This window comes from Capricornis sumatraensis, chromosome 8, assembly GCF_032405125.1.
Source record: "Capricornis sumatraensis isolate serow.1 chromosome 8, serow.2, whole genome shotgun sequence".
In the NCBI taxonomy this organism is placed as follows: Eukaryota; Metazoa; Chordata; class Mammalia; order Artiodactyla; family Bovidae; genus Capricornis; species Capricornis sumatraensis.
The window spans coordinates 18,935,921-18,955,568 of NC_091076.1; the positions used below are offsets into that span (position 1 = coordinate 18,935,921).

General features: G+C 45.8%; 1 protein-coding gene across 5 annotated transcripts in view; it reads left to right on the top strand.

Annotated features, from left to right (window-relative positions):
* ETS1 (ETS proto-oncogene 1, transcription factor) overlaps positions 1-19,648 on the top strand; it is a 143,061-nt gene that overhangs the window by 96,867 nt on the left and 26,546 nt on the right. For 4 of the 5 annotated variants that reach the window (XM_068978741.1, XM_068978739.1, XM_068978742.1 and 1 more), the window contains 4 exons: positions 8,002-8,121; positions 10,352-10,552; positions 14,243-14,320; positions 15,465-15,713. The exons of the other annotated variant lie outside the window; for it this stretch is intronic. In XM_068978741.1, coding sequence (XP_068834842.1) covers positions 8,002-8,121; positions 10,352-10,552; positions 14,243-14,320; positions 15,465-15,713 — 648 coding nt within the window. The remainder of the gene's footprint in view (positions 1-8,001; positions 8,122-10,351; positions 10,553-14,242; positions 14,321-15,464; positions 15,714-19,648) is intronic. 5 annotated transcript variants of the gene reach the window in all.

The window sequence follows — 19,648 nt, forward strand, 5'->3', positions numbered from 1 at the left end:
TCATGTGTCACTTTGTATGAAAGGAAGGAAGCCTCATAACCCTTAGTTCCAAGAAAGGACAGGCTTACAGACAGTTCTGTAAATAGCTTTTACTTATGTCTTTATGGGGTGAGCCATACGAAATCTTGGATTTCTTTGATCTGGGAATGGTTTTATTTAATTTTTTTGAGCTTTTATTAGTGTATAGTTGGCTGACACTGGTGGGTTGATTTCTGCTATACAGCAGAATGAATCAGTTATCCTATAGTTACATCCACTCTTCTTTAGATTCTTTCCCCATATAGGTCATTACGCAGTATCGGTAGTAGAATTCCCTGTGCTATATAGTAGGTCCTTATTAGTAAGCTGGTTTATATATAGTAGTGTGTATATGTCAATCCCAGTCTCCTAGTTTACTCCCTTCCCCAGATTTTTTTTTTTTTTTTTACTTGCTTGTGCCTCAGCTTGCAGGCTGTCAGTCCCTGATCAAGGATTGAACTTAGGTCCTTGGTGGTAAAAGCAGAGTTTCTAACCACTGCCTCAATGTATCAGATTTTCAAATTGAGGAATAGAAGTCCCATTTTCTTTGTCTTAGCTGCAGAAAATTTTCTCTTGGATTTTTGGAGCAACTAAAGCCCATAAGCCACAACTACTGACCCCACACTCGTTCCAGTTTCCAGCAGCAGCAGAACAGAATGAAAAGACTGTAGATGTGAGTCGAAAGATGAGAGTTTAAGCCAAGATCTTGATCTCCTGCAGTCCTGGTTTCCTCATCTGTGAAGTGGAGGTCCTGTAATAAACTTTCCTAGCCCTGCTCCTTCCCACCCTACCCCCCGCCCCCCACGCCACTTCATGTGGCGAGGATATTGGGGAATAGTCTGAGGGAAAGGTCTTGGTGAACTGTAATCGTTTTCAGATGTAAGGCGTATCATTCATTCTCAGCATTTCTCTCCTGCTGCTATTGATGGGGACAGTACCCACCTCCCATGGGTGGTGTAGTCATGGTAGTCCATCTTGCCCTGGCCCGTCCAGTGGCTGCATACGAATGGAACATGCACCTTGGATTTCTAGTCATCACCTAACCCTCAGGTCCCAGATGTTCCCATCTTCCTGCCATTTATGTGAGGAGGGGGAGAGGAGGACCCTCTCAGGTCAGCAAGGCCATTTGTCTTGAACTTTTGGAATCAAGATCACTTCAAGCTTAGATTCTGGGTACCACTGTTGATACGAGCCATTCAGTTTCAAACAACTTTAAAGAATGATATGAAAAGTCAAGCGAGTTGGGTTCTTGACTTTGAGCAGCCCTTAACTTTGAGTTCCGTATGAGTGATGAAACCCTTGTTTGACTTAAAACATCCTTGAGATGTGTAAGCTTTTGTTTAGGACAAGGTCACAGTGAACGACAAGCAGATGTTTCTCTGTTGAAAAAGGCCACAGCTCCTTGTGTCCCTCCTGATTCACTGAAAGCTGTCGGTTCATTTCTACTCCAGTACTCTGCAGTCTTGATTGGACAGAGTTTGGGACAGTTATTTACTGTCCGTCTTCTGTACAACTCTACTCTCAGAAACATGGGTGATTCTTACAAACAGCTCAGATTTGGGGTCCTAGGGAATATTCCCTGGGTCAGAAAGAAGGCTGAACACTGAAGAACTGATGCTTTCAAACTGTGGTGCTGAAGAAGACTCTTGAAAGTCCCTTGGACAGCAGGGAGATCAAACCAGTCAATCCTAAAGGAAATCAGTCCTGAATATTCATTGGAAGAACAGAAGCTGAAGCTCCAATATTTTGGCCACCTAATGTGAAGAGTGGGCTCATTGGAAAAAACCTTGATGCTGAGAAAGATCAAGGACAGGAGGAGAAGGAGATGACAGATATGAGATGGTTGGATGGCATCATCGCCTCGGTGTACATGAGTTTAAGCAAATTCCAGGAGATTATATAGGACCGGGAAGCCTGGCCTGTTGCAGTCCATGGACTTGCAGAGTCGGACACAACTTAGTGACTGAACAATAGCAGAAATCTAATATACTTGTAATATGGTTGTTTCATAAGTGTATTTAGAGTCTCCACTGTTATCATCTTACTATATATTTCCAGGTCAAGCATTTAACATTTTGAGACAAACGTGTTATTGCAATTGAAGATTTTGCCATTGGAGAAGGAGATGGCAAACCACTCCAGTATTCTTGCCTGGAGAATTCTATGGACAGAAAAGCCTGGCAGGCTGTAGCCCATGGGGTTGCAAAAAGTTGGACACAACTAAGCAACCAACACACATTGCAGTTATTGGCCTTTCCTGGTGACTTAGTGGTGAAGAGTCCGCCTACCAATTCAAGGGACAGGAGTTTGATCCTTGGGTTAGGAATATCCCCCGGAGAAGGAAATGTCAGCCCACTCCAGTATTCTTGCCTGGGAAATCCCACGGACAGAGGAGCCTGGTGGCCTACAGGCCATGAGGTTGTAAACAGTCAGACACGACTTAGTGACTAAACAACCACCACCACAATTAACAATTATCAGCACAGAGGCAATTTTAGTACTTGTCCATAAAATACATTTAATTAACTTCTGTGGAGCCTCGATTACTTTCTGGGTGCTATTACTAACATTAGAAATATTTTTGGTACCTAATGCAAATGTATTGTAATAGATAATGAGACAAAGTATGGTAAGTATAACAAAGGTGCCTGCTTGGGCTAAACCATGTCACCTTCTCCACCTGTAATGATTTTTTATTGTTGATGATTATCATTGACAGAACTGGCACGGACGTAAATGAGCAACATAGAGGACTTTTTTGCATTCATATTCTACACAATAAAGAGTTTAATATTGTATATTAATATCCACTTTTGAATGTGATTATTCATCATCATTTAAATGGAACCCCTGTGCTACTGAAAAATGCAAACCTGCCTGATTGTCCATTCCCTTACAGAGGAGTTTAGATTTTTTTTTTAACCCCAAATTCTGCACTTTTAAGAAAATAGATGAAGTTCTGACATTCCTGTCTTGAGTCCTTTGGGCCCAAGGACAGTGATACACCTTCCTCCGAGCTCATCAGGTGCAGGTGTCCTGAATGTGTGGGGTTGACTTTGCCCAGCTGGGCTGTGAGCACCTTTTCAAGAGATCCAGCACTTTGAATCCCCACCCAGGGGTGCAGCCCTTGAGTGCTGTGCACCTGCAGCTGATGGCATGTAGATCAGGCTTTTGAAGATGGCATCAAGGTGGGCAGGCCCAAGTAAGTCCAGCTGCTTCCCTTGGAGAGAATTAAGCCAGAATCCAGAAGTGCCAGCTCCCAGACAGGAAGCAGAAACCTGTGTGGGGTGTTGTCAGCCTAGAGGCGTGCACATCATACTGGCATCTGACTGCCCAGGCTTTCCTGTTTAGAAGTTGCCTGGGGCCTTCTCGCCAGTCTCATCCTTCAGTTGCAGTTCACAGAATCATCACTGCCCATCCATTTGGACTGGCTCTCATCTTCCACATCTGCTGTCCTGGCCAGTTTCTGCCATCCGTAGAGTCCTTTTCATCGAGTTATAAATCCAGTGGCAGGAACAGACACACACAACAGAACCCACACAGTTCAAGTTCATGAATTCATGTTGGATGGGGGCGAAGGAAAGGAGAGCCGATTCGTATCCGGAAGACACTGAATTCATCCAGCCTTTGTTGATTGACTCCTGTGTTTCAGTCAGAAGCCATACTCTTGGTTAAATAAAGAGTCCTTTTCTCTGAATCAAACTGACTTCCACTCTTGAGGGGAGAATTCCTGGCCTGTCCCATAGCTGTTCTGGGGTGACTGGGGGAGGCACTAATGTCTTTCTTAGTGACTCATTTGATGATTACTCCATTGTTCAAAGGGCTGGATGTTATGTAATCAACATTTTATCCCCTCCCCCCACTTTTCCCCCGTAACAATCTGGGATTTTCCATCATTTTGTCAGTCTTCCTGGAGGCATGTTGATTTTTCCACTAGGTTTTTTTGGGCATGGCCCAAAGCAACCCAAACTCTCTACTCCCTGGAACTTCAGATCCCCCTCGGTGCAGGGCCTGGGAGAGCCACGGCTGAGAACCCTCCTGTTCTTCCAGGGCAAGAGGGCTGACACTGGGCGGTTTCCTGACAGCCTGGCTCAGAGCAAACTATGGGAAAGTGCTGCCTGCCCTTTTTTCTCACCTCACAATTTCCATTCATTTTGACGTTCAGAAGCAGTAGACTTGCCTCTTTTTTCAGAGGTCATCAGTTGTCATTTTTTTGTCCCTCCTTTACGTTTCCATTTTATCCAGCCAGTAACACATTGTGTATATCCAGGGAACTTTTGGACTTCCCAGGTGGCTCTAGTGGTAAAGAACTTGCCTACCAGTGCAGGAGACCTAAGAGTCACAGGTTCGATCCCTGGATGGGGAAGATCCCCTGGAGGAGGGCATAGCAACCCCCTCCAGTATTCTTGCCTGGAGAATCCCATGGACAGAGGAGCTTGGTGGGCTACAGTCCATGGGGTCGCAAAGACATGACTGAAGTGACTTAGCCCATTGGGAACTTTTTAACCAGACAGGTTTTAGAGATAGCTGGTGGAGGAACTTCTCAGTGGCCCTGCCTGGAACTCAGCCATTTTATGTCTGTTTCACATGAAACACGGGGGAGTAGGAGGGCTTCTGTAAATGACCGCAGTGAAGTGCATTGATGTCTAAAGGTCACAGGATAGCTCGTAGGAATTCTGAAGTCATTTCTTTTTTACTTTTTGTTGGGAATTGTGCCTGAGGTGGATTTGGAAGGCTTTTCACTTGAACCATAGCTACATGTCTTGGCTTTGAACATGGTCTGCAGGTACAAGAGGGATTGGATACAGCAGAGATGGAGGTACCTGCGACAGTGGCAGAGGACCCCTTTGTGACTCTTCAGATGTTGGCATCTCACTCTTCTGCACCACCTACACAAATCAGGTTTATAGCTATTGTCTCCTCTCTGCACTTCACATCTGCCCACTTGAATTTTTCTGCAGAGCCACCTTCCTAGGCAAAGCCACCATCCTCTCTCACTGCAGCTAATGCAAGAGCTTTTTTAACAAGTCTTCCTTCACCCATTCAGAAATAACCTCCTAAACTATATGGGGCAGCTAAAAACGAGTTTTTTCCCCCATTTTAAAAAATTGTGGTAAAAATGAATATAACATAAAACTTAAACCAACTTAACCATTTTTAAGTTACAGTTTGTGGGTGCATGCTAAGTCACTTAATTTGTGTCTGATTTTTTGAGACCCTGTGGACTGGAGCCCGCCAGGCTCCTCTGACCATGGCATTCTCCAGGCGAGAATGCTAAAGTGGGTTGCCAGGCCCTCTTCCAGGGGATCTTCTGACCAAGGGATCAAACCCATGTCTCTTACGTCTCTTGCATTGCAGGTGGGTTTTTTACCGCTAGCGCCATCTGGGAAGCCCAAATTCCAGTTTAGTGGAATTAAATACATCCATGTTGCCATCACCAGAATCCACCTCCAGAACTGTCTTCATCCGTAGAACTGAAACTCTGTTCCCAAGACACAACTCCCCACCGCACCCCCCACCCCATTCCCTCCTCCTCCCAGGCCCTGGCAGCTACCAATCAACCTGCTTGCTGACTCTTTAAATTTGTACCTCATATAATTTGTCTTTTTCATGACTGACTTATTTCATTTACCATAATGGGAAGTCTCATCCATGTTGCAATGTGTGTTAGAATTTCCTTCCTTTCTAAGGCGGAATCATATCGCATCATATGTATATACTATTGGTGCATTTTGCTTATCCTTTCATCTGTTGACGGACAGCTGACTGCCTCCACATTTTAGTTCTTGTGAATAATGCTGCTATGAACATAGGTATACAAATATCTCTTCAAGACTCTGCTGTCAACTTTTCTAGGTATATGGTGGTTTAGTCGCTAAGTTGTATCTGACTCCTGCAACCCCATGGACTGTAGCCTGCCAGGCTCCTCTGTCCATGGGATTCTCTAGGCAAAAATACTGGAGTGGGTTGCCATTTCCATCTCCAGGGGATCTTCCTCACCCAGGAATCGAACTTGAGTCTCCTTCACTGCAGGCAGATTCTTTACTGACTGAGTTACGAGGGATATAGAGAATGCCTAAAACTCGACCAAAAAAGACAAATAACTCCATTAAAAATGATCAAAATGCTTGAATAGACATTTCTCCAAAGAAGATACACAAATGGCCAGTAAGCGGATGGAAAGATGCTCAACACCACTAGTCATTAAGGAGACGCACATCACAGCTACTGTGTGATGCCACTGGGTGTGTACACTGGCTGCTGAGGGCTGGCAGGGAGGCAGAACTGTTGTGTGCTGAATTATTGCTTAGTCGCTCAGTCGTGCTGACTCTCTGTGACCCCATGGACTGTAGCCCGCCAGGCTCCTCTGTGCATGGAATTCTCCAGGCAAGAATACTGGAATGGGTTGTCATTTCCTCCTCCAGGGAGTCTTCCAAACCCAGGGATTGAACCTGTAACTCTTGCGTCTCCCGCACTGGTAGGTGGCTTCTTTACCACCCACCAGACCACCTGGGAAGCCCGATGTGCACTGTGGTGGGGTAAAATCATAACAGTCACTGTGAGGAAAACAGGATGGCAGCTCCTTGAAAAATGAAAAATAGAATGACCATAGGGAGTTCCCTGGTGGTCCAGTGATAAAGACTCCGTACTTCGAGTGTGTGGGGAGCAGGTTCAATCCCTGGTTGGGAAACTAAGATCCCATGTGCTGTACAGTGAGACGGGGGAAAAAAGAAAGAGCAATTACTGCAAGGTGATCTTCTTCAGACAAAATATAATCATGTCATTCCTCTGCACGTAACCCTCAGTGCCTTTCTGTCTTACTTAGGATACTGTTATAAATTCCTGCACACCCTCCTCACTGACCTTTCCAGCCTCCTCTCAAGCTGCTGTCCCCCAGTCACTGTGCCGCAGCTGCGCTGACCGTTTCAATACTGAAGCAACCGAGGTTCTCCTCTCCGCCCATCTCAGGATCTCCAGCTATGCTAGTCCTTTCACATAGGATAGCAGTCCTCTAATATCAGTGCTCATAAGGGTCACCTGGATTCTGCGTTGAAAATGGATTTCTGGGCTCCGCCCCCTCAGAGGTGGTAATTCAGGAGGTCTGGGTGGGGCTGAGTTCCCAGGTGATGCTGATATGGCTGGTCTGGGGACCACACGTTGAGAACCACTGGTCTGGAGTAATTTCCTTAAACTCCTGTATTCTCTGTCCTTCAGATCTCAGGTCAGACATCTGTCTTCTAAAGGAGGCTTTTGCTGATTCCTCCAGACCTATAGGACACTCTATTATAGGTTAACACTTCATCTCCTACTCCTGTGAAGCCCTTGTTGACGTTGTATTTGAAGTTTAATTGTGCAAATAGATTTTTACTAACTGATTTCCCTGCTGGAACTTGATACCCAGCTCCATCAGGGTGGGAATCGTTTCTGTCTTGTTCACGGTTCTTTCTCTAATCTCTTGTATGTAGCAAGGGCTAAATAATTACTTATTGAATGAATGCTGTTATTTCCTTTTCAGAGGTAACAGCAAGTGTGCAGAAACATGAATATTCTCAGTGAATGTGAAGGATGAATAGAGTCTGTGGGGAACTGGTAGAGCTATTCAGAAAGAATTGACATATTTTGTCAGAGATACAGACATTCAAGGCAAGAGTTGGGGATTTTTTTTTTTTTTTACAGACCCTACCACACAATGGAAAGCCCCCCAAATTTTACCTGCCCTGGTGATGATACTACTACAGTTATTTCTCAGCTTGCCTCCTTCAGCCCATTCATGCTCTATTATATTTTATGGGTGGTTAATTACCTATTTAGTTTCATTTTTAAAATTGAGGTATAACTGACATGTATTTATTACTTTCAGGTACACAGCATAATGATTTGATATTTGCGTATATTGCAGAACGATCACCGCCATCAGTCTAGCTGACCTCCGGCAGCTTTTTCATTTTTGTTTGTATTCATATGATATTTTTTGCCTTGCAGATATGGAATGTGCAGATGTCCCGCTCTTAACTCCTAGCAGCAAAGAAATGATGTCTCAAGCCTTGAAAGCTACTTTCAGTGGTTTCTCTAAAGAGCAGCAACGTCTGGGAATTCCAAAAGGTAGGTTTTGTAGTTGGAAGGAGAGAGGATGGACCAGACTTTGAGATATAGTTGGTTTTCTCACCTGCTGGTGGAGATAGACTTACTCACCACCCTCAATCAGCAGCCACAGATTGGGACAGACGTCTGTTGGAACAAGCGTAGACACATGCTGATGCTCCCTCATCTTCCAGGCTTGTCCCTGCCATCTTGGTCTTAGGGAAGTGGTGCCCAAACTTGTTCGAACATTAAACAGTGGATCGTCAGAAAATTCCACAGTCCAGGCCAGATCCCAGACCAATTAAGTCACAATTGCTTGTAGCATCAGTAATTGTAAAGCTCAAGTGACTCTGTTGTACAGACAAGTTTGGAAGGCATGGTCTTGGTGTCGTTCTGGGCTGCCATTAGATGAACTCCATGAGCTACAGTTCTGGGATTTACTCTTTTCCACGTCCTTTGGTGAAATATGTTTATACTTGGGTATTCTCCTCTGAGGGCATTCCAGGTGACGGTAGTGGTAGAGAACGTGCTTGCCAATGCAGGAGACATCCCTGGGTCGGAGGAGGGCATGGCAACCCACTGCAGTATTCTTGTCTTGGAGAATCCCACGGACAGAGAAGCCCGGCTGGCTGTGGTCTACAGAGTCAGTCTGCAAAGAGTCAGACACAGCTGAAGCGACTTAGCACACACGCATTCTCTGAAAGGGTTTATTCGGGAATGTAAAGGGAAGTGACTTGAGTGGTCAGAAAGGAAAAATGACTGGGGAAGACTTAAGCCTTGACCAGGCGGCATTTCCTGAGCAACTGAGAGCAGAAGGAACACGTTCCTATTGAGTAAGAGAAATAGAGGCTGCCTTTGCACCCAGCCAGTGCTACTGCTACGGGAGCGAGCGGCTGCCACCCTGCCAGACGCAGGCCTCAGGGAGATTCCGTGAATGAATCTGGCTACCTTTTCACATACTCTGCTTTTCCACAAACCTCCGCTGACAGCAGAGCCCAGTCATAAAGCAGAATAAAGTGAGTTCTGACCATCCACTTTTCCATCATCTTATAAAGTCATCTTCTAGACCGAAGGGGATAACACTGAGAGGAGGTAAGAGGTGGGCTGTAGGCACCACACCCTGCCATCACCTGAGCTCGGTCAGTGTCGTGAGCTGGTGTAGTCATATTAAACCAGGGCCGCACATGAAGGTTATGTATCGTCTGTTCTACATGGCTCCTCAATGCAGGGCCTGTCTTATGTATTCATTTTGCAGGTTATCTGGTATAATACAGGTACCTAATAACATTGTTGGACTTCCCTGGTGGCTCAGTGGTAAAGAATCTGCCTGCAATGCAAGAGACCTGGGTTCAGTCCCTGGGTTGAGAAGATCTGCTGGAGAAGGAAATGGCTACCCACTCCAGTATTCTTGCCTGGGAAATCCCATGGGCAGAGGACCCTGGTGGGCTATAGTCCATGGGATTGCAAACAGTTGGACACGACTGAGCAGTCAGACTGACACACACACAATAATGTTACTACTAAGTATCACTTGAATGGCGTACTGCTACTAATTGCTGTGATTACTATAGTTGGCCCTCCTCATCCAAGGGTTCCATATTGGCAGATTCAGACAACCACAGATCCGATTCTGTTGGCTGAATCTGGGGATGCGAAAACCCACATACACAGAGGGCTGAGTGTGCCCCACCCTTTTGTATATATAAGGGAACATGCATCTCCCCAGATTTTGGTATCTGGGGGGGTCCTGAAACCAATCACATTAGATATGCAAGGACGACTATACTAACCATCATTAACTAAGATAAGAATAATTAAGCATAATGGCCACAAGTAAATTACATGAGTAATTGCAGGGAGAGGTGAGTGCAACGTCCAGAGCACACTTGACTTTGTCATTATTGCCGTTAAAGGAGTCATTTGTTCCCTGGTCCCAGGCTTTAATAAAGTCTGATGGAAATAAGGCAGTGAGAGAGGAGACTCTTGGAACCTGTTGGAAGGTTCCATGGGTGGAGAATACTCTTTGTTACTTTCTGGCTGATGGCAGTGATCAGCCTCCTGGTGAGAGGGAGAAGATGGGGCTGACCTGGATGCAGGGAGGAGGGTTATGGAAGATACTCCATTAGGCCTTCCTCATTCCGTGAATCTGAGAATGTCTCAGTGAAGGTCAGCTGCTTTTGTGTAGTCTCCAAGGCTCGGGGAAGAGTTGAGACCCTGATCTGCTGGGACATCATCTGATCTCTCCCTGCAGACCCCCGGCAGTGGACAGAGACCCACGTTCGGGACTGGGTGATGTGGGCTGTCAATGAGTTCAGCCTGAAGGGTGTGGACTTCCAGAAGTTCTGTATGAACGGGGCAGCCCTCTGCGCGCTGGGGAAAGACTGCTTTCTCGAGCTGGCCCCAGACTTCGTTGGGGACATCTTGTGGGAACACCTGGAGATCCTGCAGAAAGGTAAATGCCTGAGGACGGGGTGGGGTGAGGGAGGTGGGGCCTGCACGGGGCAGCTTCCAGAGTCGACTGGGGAGCGGGCTGCCACATCGAGGTCGTCATCTGAGTGTCCAGCCACAGCACATACGGTCTGCAGAGACTTGCCTATGGTGCCTGGTAGGGAGCAGGTGCTCCATAAACATTAGTTTCTTTGTCTTCTATGTACTAGATACTCCACCTTTTTTTTTTAGTGTTTATTTATTTTTAACTGATTGATTCTTGGTTTACAATATTGGCTTGATTTTTGTCACACATCAACGTGAATTAACCCTAGATGTACACATGTCCCCTCCCTCCTGAGTCTCCCTCCCACCTCCCGCCCATTCCCACCCCTCTAGATTATTCCAGAGCCCCAGTTTGAGTTCCCAGAATCCTATAGCAAATTCCCATTGACTATCTATTTACATATGTTAGTGTATATATGTATGGCTCCACTTTTCATCTTTACCTCCTAAAGCTTCTTGGTTTGCAGAGTTCTAATCTCAGTCCTTATCTTAAACTCATATACTGCTTGAACAAACAGTGCCCACAACTAGCAAAAGGGTATTTCTTTCCTTTCTTTCTTTCTTTTTTTTTGGTAATCGTGAAACACACCCCCTTGACCCATGGCCACATCCAAGCTCAGTGTTTCAGAGCTTCTTAATAAGCAGTCTTCTCTGCCCACTAACGGGACTGGAATTGCAGTCGCAAGGTACACCTTTTCCATCTGAAGCAGAAGCCAGGGTTATGTCGGGACGTCGTGTTGCAACCTTGTAATGACATGGCCTCTCCTACCAGCCTCTTCCAACCTTTTTGGATCGAGTGACTCATGCACCACAGTCCGGGCTGAGTATAGAAACAGCAGCAGGCGGCAAACTTGGGTGTTTTTGCGCTTATTTTTCTGAATTTCTTCTTAAAATAAATTGCAGTTACCAGCAGTCAGCAGTGCCCTCCAGCTGACTGTAAGCCTAGAAGCCCGTTGCCCTCTCTGACCCAGGCCCACCCTTTCCCTGTGGTCACCAGCCCCAACCCCTGGTGCAGACGCGGGAGGCAGGGAGCAGAGCTCAGGCTTAGCACTTTTTATTCCATATAATACCTTCCTTTGTTTAAGGATATTTTCCATTCTGCAATGCCCAGGAGAGACCCAAATTAGACTCCTCTGGGCACAGAAGTGTTACTTTTTTTTCTCTCCCCCTTTCTCCTCAGCTATAGCTGAAAAATAAATAAATAAGCAGAATTGAGAAGTAGGTGAATCTGGCCCAGGACTGCTGGGCGGCGGTACCGGCTTCCCCGAAGCCACGCCGTGATCTCGGTATAACTGCACACAAACCACTCATAACGTGTTGACGTGAGCGCCTGTTTATAGAGGGAAAGGATACGGCAGGCTCAGAGCAGGTCTGATGCAAGCATTGGCTTATAAACACGGCAGTGGACTCTATCAGACTGTGTCACCCAGATATATGCTGCCAAAGCCCCGCATCCCTCTCGTCAGCACCCCAGGGCAGCCAGGTGGTCTGCAGTGTCAGTCGGCTCTGATCGGTTACATCTCATCTATGCAGCATTTCCTTGTTTCCAAAGGGCTTGGAAATAAGTTTTCCTTTTTTTAAATTATGAAATTATGATAACACATTTACAGAAGTTTTGGAAAATATAGAACAAAGGTACATATAGCTCCATTACATAATTATTTTTTAAGTAGATAAGTTAAGATTTTTAGTTGGAGTTTCAATATCAAACTCTCAAAAATTAATAGGATGAATAGACAGAAAAGTTTGCACTGTGAACCAGTCCGTTTGGATTCTCAAAGCAACCGTGGGACACAGGAAGGGCATGTCCTCTTAGAGTGAGTCCTTTCTGTAAAATGAGGACAGGTCAGGTGGTTCTTCAACATCACTTGTTTCCTTACACCTGGGTCTTTTCAGCCAAACTTCCCGTCCTATGTTCTTTGTGTAGTGATATGGACTCATGGCGGGTTGCTTCTGGCTTTGTTGTTATTCAGCCACCAAGTCACGTCCGACTCTTTGTGACCCCATGGACTGCAGCACGCCAGGTTTCCCTGCCCCGCATCACCTCCCAGAGCTTGCCCAAGTTCCTGTCATTGAATCGGTGAAGCCATCCAACCGTCTCATCCTCTGTCGTCTCCTTCTCCTTCTGCCTTCAATCTCTCCCAGCATCAGGGTCTTTTCCAGTGAATCGGCTGTTTACCTTCCTGCAGAGGAATCATACCAGTGAATTTAGGAGAATGAGAGAGTAATGGAGTGAGTTTGAGAACGTCTCACCCATTTTCAAGGGAGACGGAGGACTGTGCTTCTTCAGATCCTCCAAGAGCTGAGCGAAGTGTTTGTATTGAGGCTACAGCTTTTGTTCTGTGATTAAAGTAAGGCAACCCAGTGCTGAAAAAAACATAGCAGTTCTGGGTGGGGTGGCAGGCCAAAGGTACAGGGGATGTTTCAATCTGATAAGCTGCTGAAGCAGAGTTTAATCATTTTATCTCAGCTGGGAACTGTTTTTCTGTGCAGGCATGAACTTGTTTTCCCAGCAGTCTCTGCTCCCAACAAGCTATCAGATACCTGAGGAAAAACCCAAACCAGCCCCCTCTGTCTATGTCTGATTCTTACAGTGAAATGTAATCCGACTGTTGGATACAGCAGTCAGGGGCTACCACCAGATTCCAGGGTCATCAGGAGATCTACAAGTTCACTTGGGTTCAGTGGAGAAGTTTCTCTGCTTGGTTACCTTCATCTGTGTCCTACTCTCATTCCTGTGGAGCTTGGCACCAGGACAGAACTTGGGTTATGTGGCTCTTCCGTCATATTTCACCAAGTAGAATCACCTTACTAGTGTCTTATCTGGGCCTGAACTTGAAATCTGAGGGCAACAGAAAAAACACCAAACACCAGTTATCTGCTGGAAGAAGTGGAGGCTCTGAAATCTACCCGCTTGCACTTCCCTGGTGGTTCAGTGGTTGGGACTCCACACTTCTGGTGCAGGGAGCAGGGATTCAGTCCCTGTTTAGGGAACTGAGATCCCCCGTGCGGTACAGCATGGCCAGAAATAAATAAAATAGCAATAAGAATAATAAGAAAATAATAAAAATCTTCCTGCCTAAAAAGATTGTCCTATGTTTCTGAAAAACTTTGGACCTGATCTGTTTGAATGTTGGCGACTGATTTTGGTAAACTCCCGAGGTGTCGGGAAGATCCACTGGAGAAAGAAATGGTAACCCACTCCAGTATTCTTGCCTGGGAAATCCCATGGACAGAAGAACTTGACGGGCTCCAGTCCACGGGGTCGCAAAGAGTCGGACACGACTGAGCAGCTAAACAACAGCAACAATAAGATGTCTTCAAGCCCTGGAGGCTGGCGGCACACGCATGCATCAGAAAGAGGGTGGATGCCTTCCCAGCCCTTCGAGATTACTCATGGGCGTGCTTTCCAAGATATTAAATCCCCTTTTCCAGCTACTGAAATCATAAACTTAGCCATACTTTGGTGAGCTCATCCGTAGACAAGGCTCCAGTCAGGGGAGGCTCAGACACTAGCTCAGTTAGGGAACATGCAGATTTTCTCTCAGTGGGACTGAGATCACTGTGGTCCTCGCCTCCAGGGTCCTCTTCTGCTGAGCACTGCTTGCATGCTGACCTCTTTGTTCCCTTCCTTCCTGGTCTGTTGCAGAGGATGTGAAGCCATACCAAGTTAATGGAGTCAACCCTCCCTACCCAGAGTCCCGCTATACCTCGGATTACTTCATTAGTAAGTTCCTTCTGCCTCCTCTTCTCTCTTCCTGCTCACTGTGATGGGAACTTAGGAAAGGAACCCTGTCCTAGGCCATCTCGGGCTCCTGCCTGGCAGTTCTACAGAAAATAATAGCTTTGGGCATGTAGACTCTTGGGGACTTCCCTGGTGGCCCAAAGTTAAGACTTCATCACCATCCAATGCAGGGGGTGCAGGTTTGATCCCCGGTTGGGAAGCTAAGATGCCATGTGCCTCGTGGCCAGAAAACCAAAACATAAAGCAGAAGAAATATTGTAACAAATTCAATAAAGTCTTGAAAAATGGCCCATATTTCTAAAAATAAACCTCAGAAAACATGTAGACACTTGCTTATTTGCTTTGTTATTCCTGCAAAGCACAAGGTTTCAACCTCTTGCACGTTTTATTCACCTGCGTGCTTCTACATTGGGGTCTCGCTGATATCCTCAGCGTGACAGATAGTCACAGAGGGACTGCTGTTTGCTTCCCTCCAGTGGTCCTGTTTGACCGTGGGCCATGTGGTGGCCAACAGAGGTTCAGGTCAGGGATTTTGATCTTGTTCTTTCCTTTTTGCTAGTACATGCAGCAGCATTCCCTTTGAAATCTTTCCTTCAGGGCATGCTCTGCAGCTTCGGGTACTGTCTCTGAGCAGAAAGCCTTGTCCTCCTGGTGCCTGATCCCTCACCAGGTTGCAGGAATGGCCGGAGGAAGAGAATTAGTGTAGGGCTGTGCTTATCTGATGGCTTTGCTTTCAAAGGGTATCTTAAGTAGGTTTGTTTTCGCTTTATCGCTTTACTTTATTACAATCTGTATACTCACAGCAACAGTGAGTTTGTTGTGTGCTAGAAAGGTTGGTTGTGTGCTGTCCTTGGATCTTCGTCACAATGCCCTGGGGAAGATTGCCATCATCCCTATTTTAGAGATGAGAGAATTCAGTCAGAAAAGGGAAGTGCCTGTCAAGGGCCATGGCCCTTAAGTAGTGGAGCGAGATTGAAAACCCAGGCCCTTTTGACTTCAAGTATTTGTCTTTTATTCCCTGAGGTAGTCAGCTTGGTTAACATCATTGGGCCGTTGTAAATGAGGAGGGAACAGCCTATTTTCAGTACTCACCTCTCCTCTCTCCAATCGCACACTCTGTTTCCAGGCTATGGTATCGAGCACGCCCAGTGCGTCCCTCCCTCGGAGTTCTCCGAGCCCAGCTTCATCACAGAGTCCTACCAGACTCTCCATCCCATCAGCTCGGAGGAGCTCCTCTCCCTCAAATATGAGAACGACTACCCTTCGGTCATCCTCCGGGACCCTCTGCAGACGGATGCCTTGCAGACTGACTACTTTGCCATCAAACAAGAAGTGGTGACCCCAGACAACATGTGCATGGGGAGGGCCAGTCGTGGTAGGTCGCATTTCTGCTCTAGAAGTTTCTAAGAATTGCCTTGCTTGGTGCATTTCCTAGGTTCCATTTTTTTTTTCCTCCTCACTCTTAGCCACGGGCATTCCTGAGTTTTTGCTTTTCCGTCTTAAAATGTCTAGCTGTTAAGAACTTTGTATCATGAAGTCTTAGCCGAGGCTTTCATGATGACCGAGACTGTGGATCCACGGTGGAATTGAAATCCAGCAGGAAGACCAGTCGCGTTTCTTAGTTAGGTACGATATTTCACCAGATAATAATTTTAGGTGCATGCGTGCTTTATTTTCCTTGAGAGGATTTTGCTTAAGGAGGACACAGTCACATAAAAATGATTCTGAGAACCCTCCCGGAGAGAATGGATCTCCACGTCGTCCTGGTGTTTGAATATTCCCGAGTCGGACTGCCCCTCCTGGCTTGGTGTCTGATGACCTCTGCTTCTCAGCCTGGGCTTCCCAAGCTCCTGTGACTTCTTTGGTTTGGGAAGATAGAAGATGGTTAACCAGCAGCTTATTTGGAACCAGTCATCAGCAGTGTGGTCTAAGTGTGTATTTAGCTAGAGGACCAGGGAAAGAGGTGGCCAGAAGCTTCCAAAACTAAATACTCTCTCAGATAGCCGTGACTCTTAGGACAAAGGTAACATATTCACTGACAGTGAACTGCATGGTTCTGAATAGAGCTGACTGACCTTACAAAGCCAAAAAAGGTTAAATACCCTCAACTTTAAAGATCAGGACCTAAACACTCAGAGACACAACCCATCTAGTGACCTGTCCAGACTCTTTGCTCTGACAGAAGGACAGTCCTGTATAAAGACAGACTTGGTCATGGGAGAAGAACTAGCTGATTTTTTTTTTTAATATTCTGGATGTTACCTTTTATGCAAAATGAAACAGAAATAAGACATGATTTCAGATATTATAGAACTCTTCCTAAAATGAGAGTAAATTAGGTTTCAGAGAAAAGGGAACAGAAGCCCAGAAATGTTAGGTGACACAGTATTATTATTATTATTTTTGAGTTTAAGCGTCCTGAAATTTTCTAATTCAAATATACAGAAGCTTACCCAGGTTCCTGCCAGTCCTATAATCTACTTTTCTGCCAAATATTTGAAATGATGCTACAGATCACTCAACAGGAGAACTAGCTTGACTCTTCTGATGGATAAACTGGAAAGAGTTACAGACAGGAAAGGAGCAGGAGGGAGTCTTTCCAAGTGGCCGGCCTCGCAGTGATGTCTGCTCAGTGCTGACCTCGCTCCCTGTCCTGAGGCCACGGCCTCGTGGGCCTCACACTGTCAGCTCCTTCGAGTGTCCAGGCTCCCACTTCCTTCCAGCAGGCCTGCGGAGGGAAAGTCCCAGCAGAATCGGAGCCTGTAATCTGCCTCCTTGGGGCCACGGGGTGTTTGTGTTTCAGACAGAAGGGGATGGGTGGGACCAGCGTTACCTTCCCCTTCTTTATTTTTGGATGCAGGTCTATTTAAATACTTACACTCACATGTGTACCTTTTTTCTCAGGCGGGTCACAGCAACAGAACGCCTGTCTTTCTCACGGGGTTTTCTGTGAGTGTGCAGTGAGGCTGTGCATGCGCGTGCACGCGTGTGTGTGTGATGGGGGGCCCAGTGTGCTGTCACTTTGGGCAGGACTGTTGCCGTTTGTTTTCCACTTGCGTCTGGCTTTGCTTTGTGTAACTGGCCTCTTCCCTCTCCTTCTCTTGGTTCCTGCGACCCCAGAAGAATGATGGTGGGCCACACAGTGAACTGCACAGAGAAACAGGAAGGCTTGCTCTCTGGCCTCGTTCTCCTTTGCTCACACAAAGCATCTCACCACACAAACTTGGGGGCAGACTGTTTTGTTCACGGTTGCTTTTTTACGAGTGAGAAGTGCTGCAAACAGGACGTATTCCAGCGGGGTGATTGACTCTGCCATGGCAGGGTTGGGGTAGACTGAAAGCATCACTGTTAGTTGAAGATGATGAACAATAATCGCAGTGTTCCCAGACTGCATTAGGGTAGACAGTGTGTTTCTATTCCACTTCCTTGGACTCAGAGAGCTGTCTTCTTTGTGCTGGTCTGTTGAGTGGGCTGCCATGGGGCTCCCCCACCTCTTGCTTTGGGTGCCCTGAGGTCTGTGTGGTGGGGTCAGGGAGCTTTGCAAGGACCTCGCCGAGATGTTTCTCAGGAAAGCCAGTCGATGGATGTCTTAGAGGACATGAGCTTCCCCGCCTCTGAACACAGTAGCCTAACTGAGCGACTCATCTAGTTGGAACCAACCCATTTTGGGAGAAAAATACCCGTAAATGAAGGTTCCCAGCTCTAGGATTGTGAAAGAGAGCTGAAATGAAAGCAGCCTCCTGCTATAAACCACAGCTCTCAACAGAGTTGCATTTGGCTTATGTTTGAGAGGCTGCCAGGGGGCGGTTATGGCCTCGTTCAGTGTCCCTGCTTACTGGGGTTCCTTGGAACCTCAGCTGTCCAACGAGTGGAAATTCCAGTCTCCACGCCCTCCCAGTATAAAAATGACTGACGGAATCATCTCAGGGACTTCTGAGTGTAAATGCAAGGGACTTGATGGAGTGTCCTCATGAAAATATAAACTCTTTCTTAGGCTTTTGGTATGTTTAAGATGGACAGCTGGAATGGGCAAACACCTTTTTATGGGAGGCCACAAAATTTCCTGTTCTGTTGAAAAGAGGCTGCTGCGTTCTTGGTTGGGATCTGTTTTCTTGAGACTTTTAATGTGAATTTCTGGAAGGGACAGTCCCTTCTTTTTAAAGTTTTTTAATTTACAACATTTTGGGGGAGTGTAATGTTTTATACTGTTGTGTGAGTTTCAGGTGTACAGCAAAGAGAATCAGTTTATATATACATATATTCACTCTTATTCTTTCCCATGTAGGTCGTTACAGAGTATTAACTAGATGATAATAATGATAATAATAAAAAGTTGCAAATGTGACCGTGGACTTGGCAGATGGGGCCGACAGCTCCGAGGTTTTCTGGGGATGGCCGTTCTTTGAATGAGTGGTTGGAAGAAGGAATGAGACGACGCAGAGAACTAACTGTATTTTCGTTCCAAGCAGTGTTGGAAGGGATAAGAGGCTCAGGAAATTTACAAGAGTAGATAATGCAGAAATTACATATTTAACTTCTTTTATCTGGGGTTAAAAATCTTTTTTGGAAGCAATATATCTTCCTTCCTAATTACTGTATATTTAATGTTGGTTTGGACACCAACATTAAATATTTGAATTTCATTGTCTTAACGAATTTCCTCTGTTGTGAAGGGGAGGATACACCAGAAACTCACTAGCGTTACTTTGTATATACCAACTTTCCTCTGGGATTTAGACGTCCGAGTAGGCCGGCCAGCCTTGACTCGCAGGTATTTCTGCCTGCACGTCTGTCACAGTCTCTGGCCTCTTGACTTTGCTGGACTCAATCAGCCATTTAATCTCCCGTGATTTAATTGAGGTTGCCTGGAAAGTATCTGGAAATAAAACATAAGAAATACTCCTGTGAGCCTTTTCAGCAGTTAGCTGCATTTGTTTCTGTCCCCTCCCCCACCCCCCGTTTTCAGCCTCCTTTTAAATGGCATTTTTTGCCAATGGAAATTTCTCTAGGAGCTATTATGCAATCAGAGCAGCTGTTTATAACCTGGTTTGGAAAATTAATGAACTTGCATGATCTTGTGGTCAGTTAAGAATGCCTTAAGCAACTCACAGAGTAAAGGATTTCTGCCATTGCTACGGACCTTAACTCTTTAATCAACTTCTTTGTTTTTTTTTTTAATTGCCTTTGTTTCCCTAATAAAGCACAAATTTCAAGTACAGATAGTGCTCGGTAAGGAATATGGATTTCTATTTAGAAAAATTAATGTTTTCTTTTTTAACCTCCTGGCAAAAAAAACATCTCATGACTTCT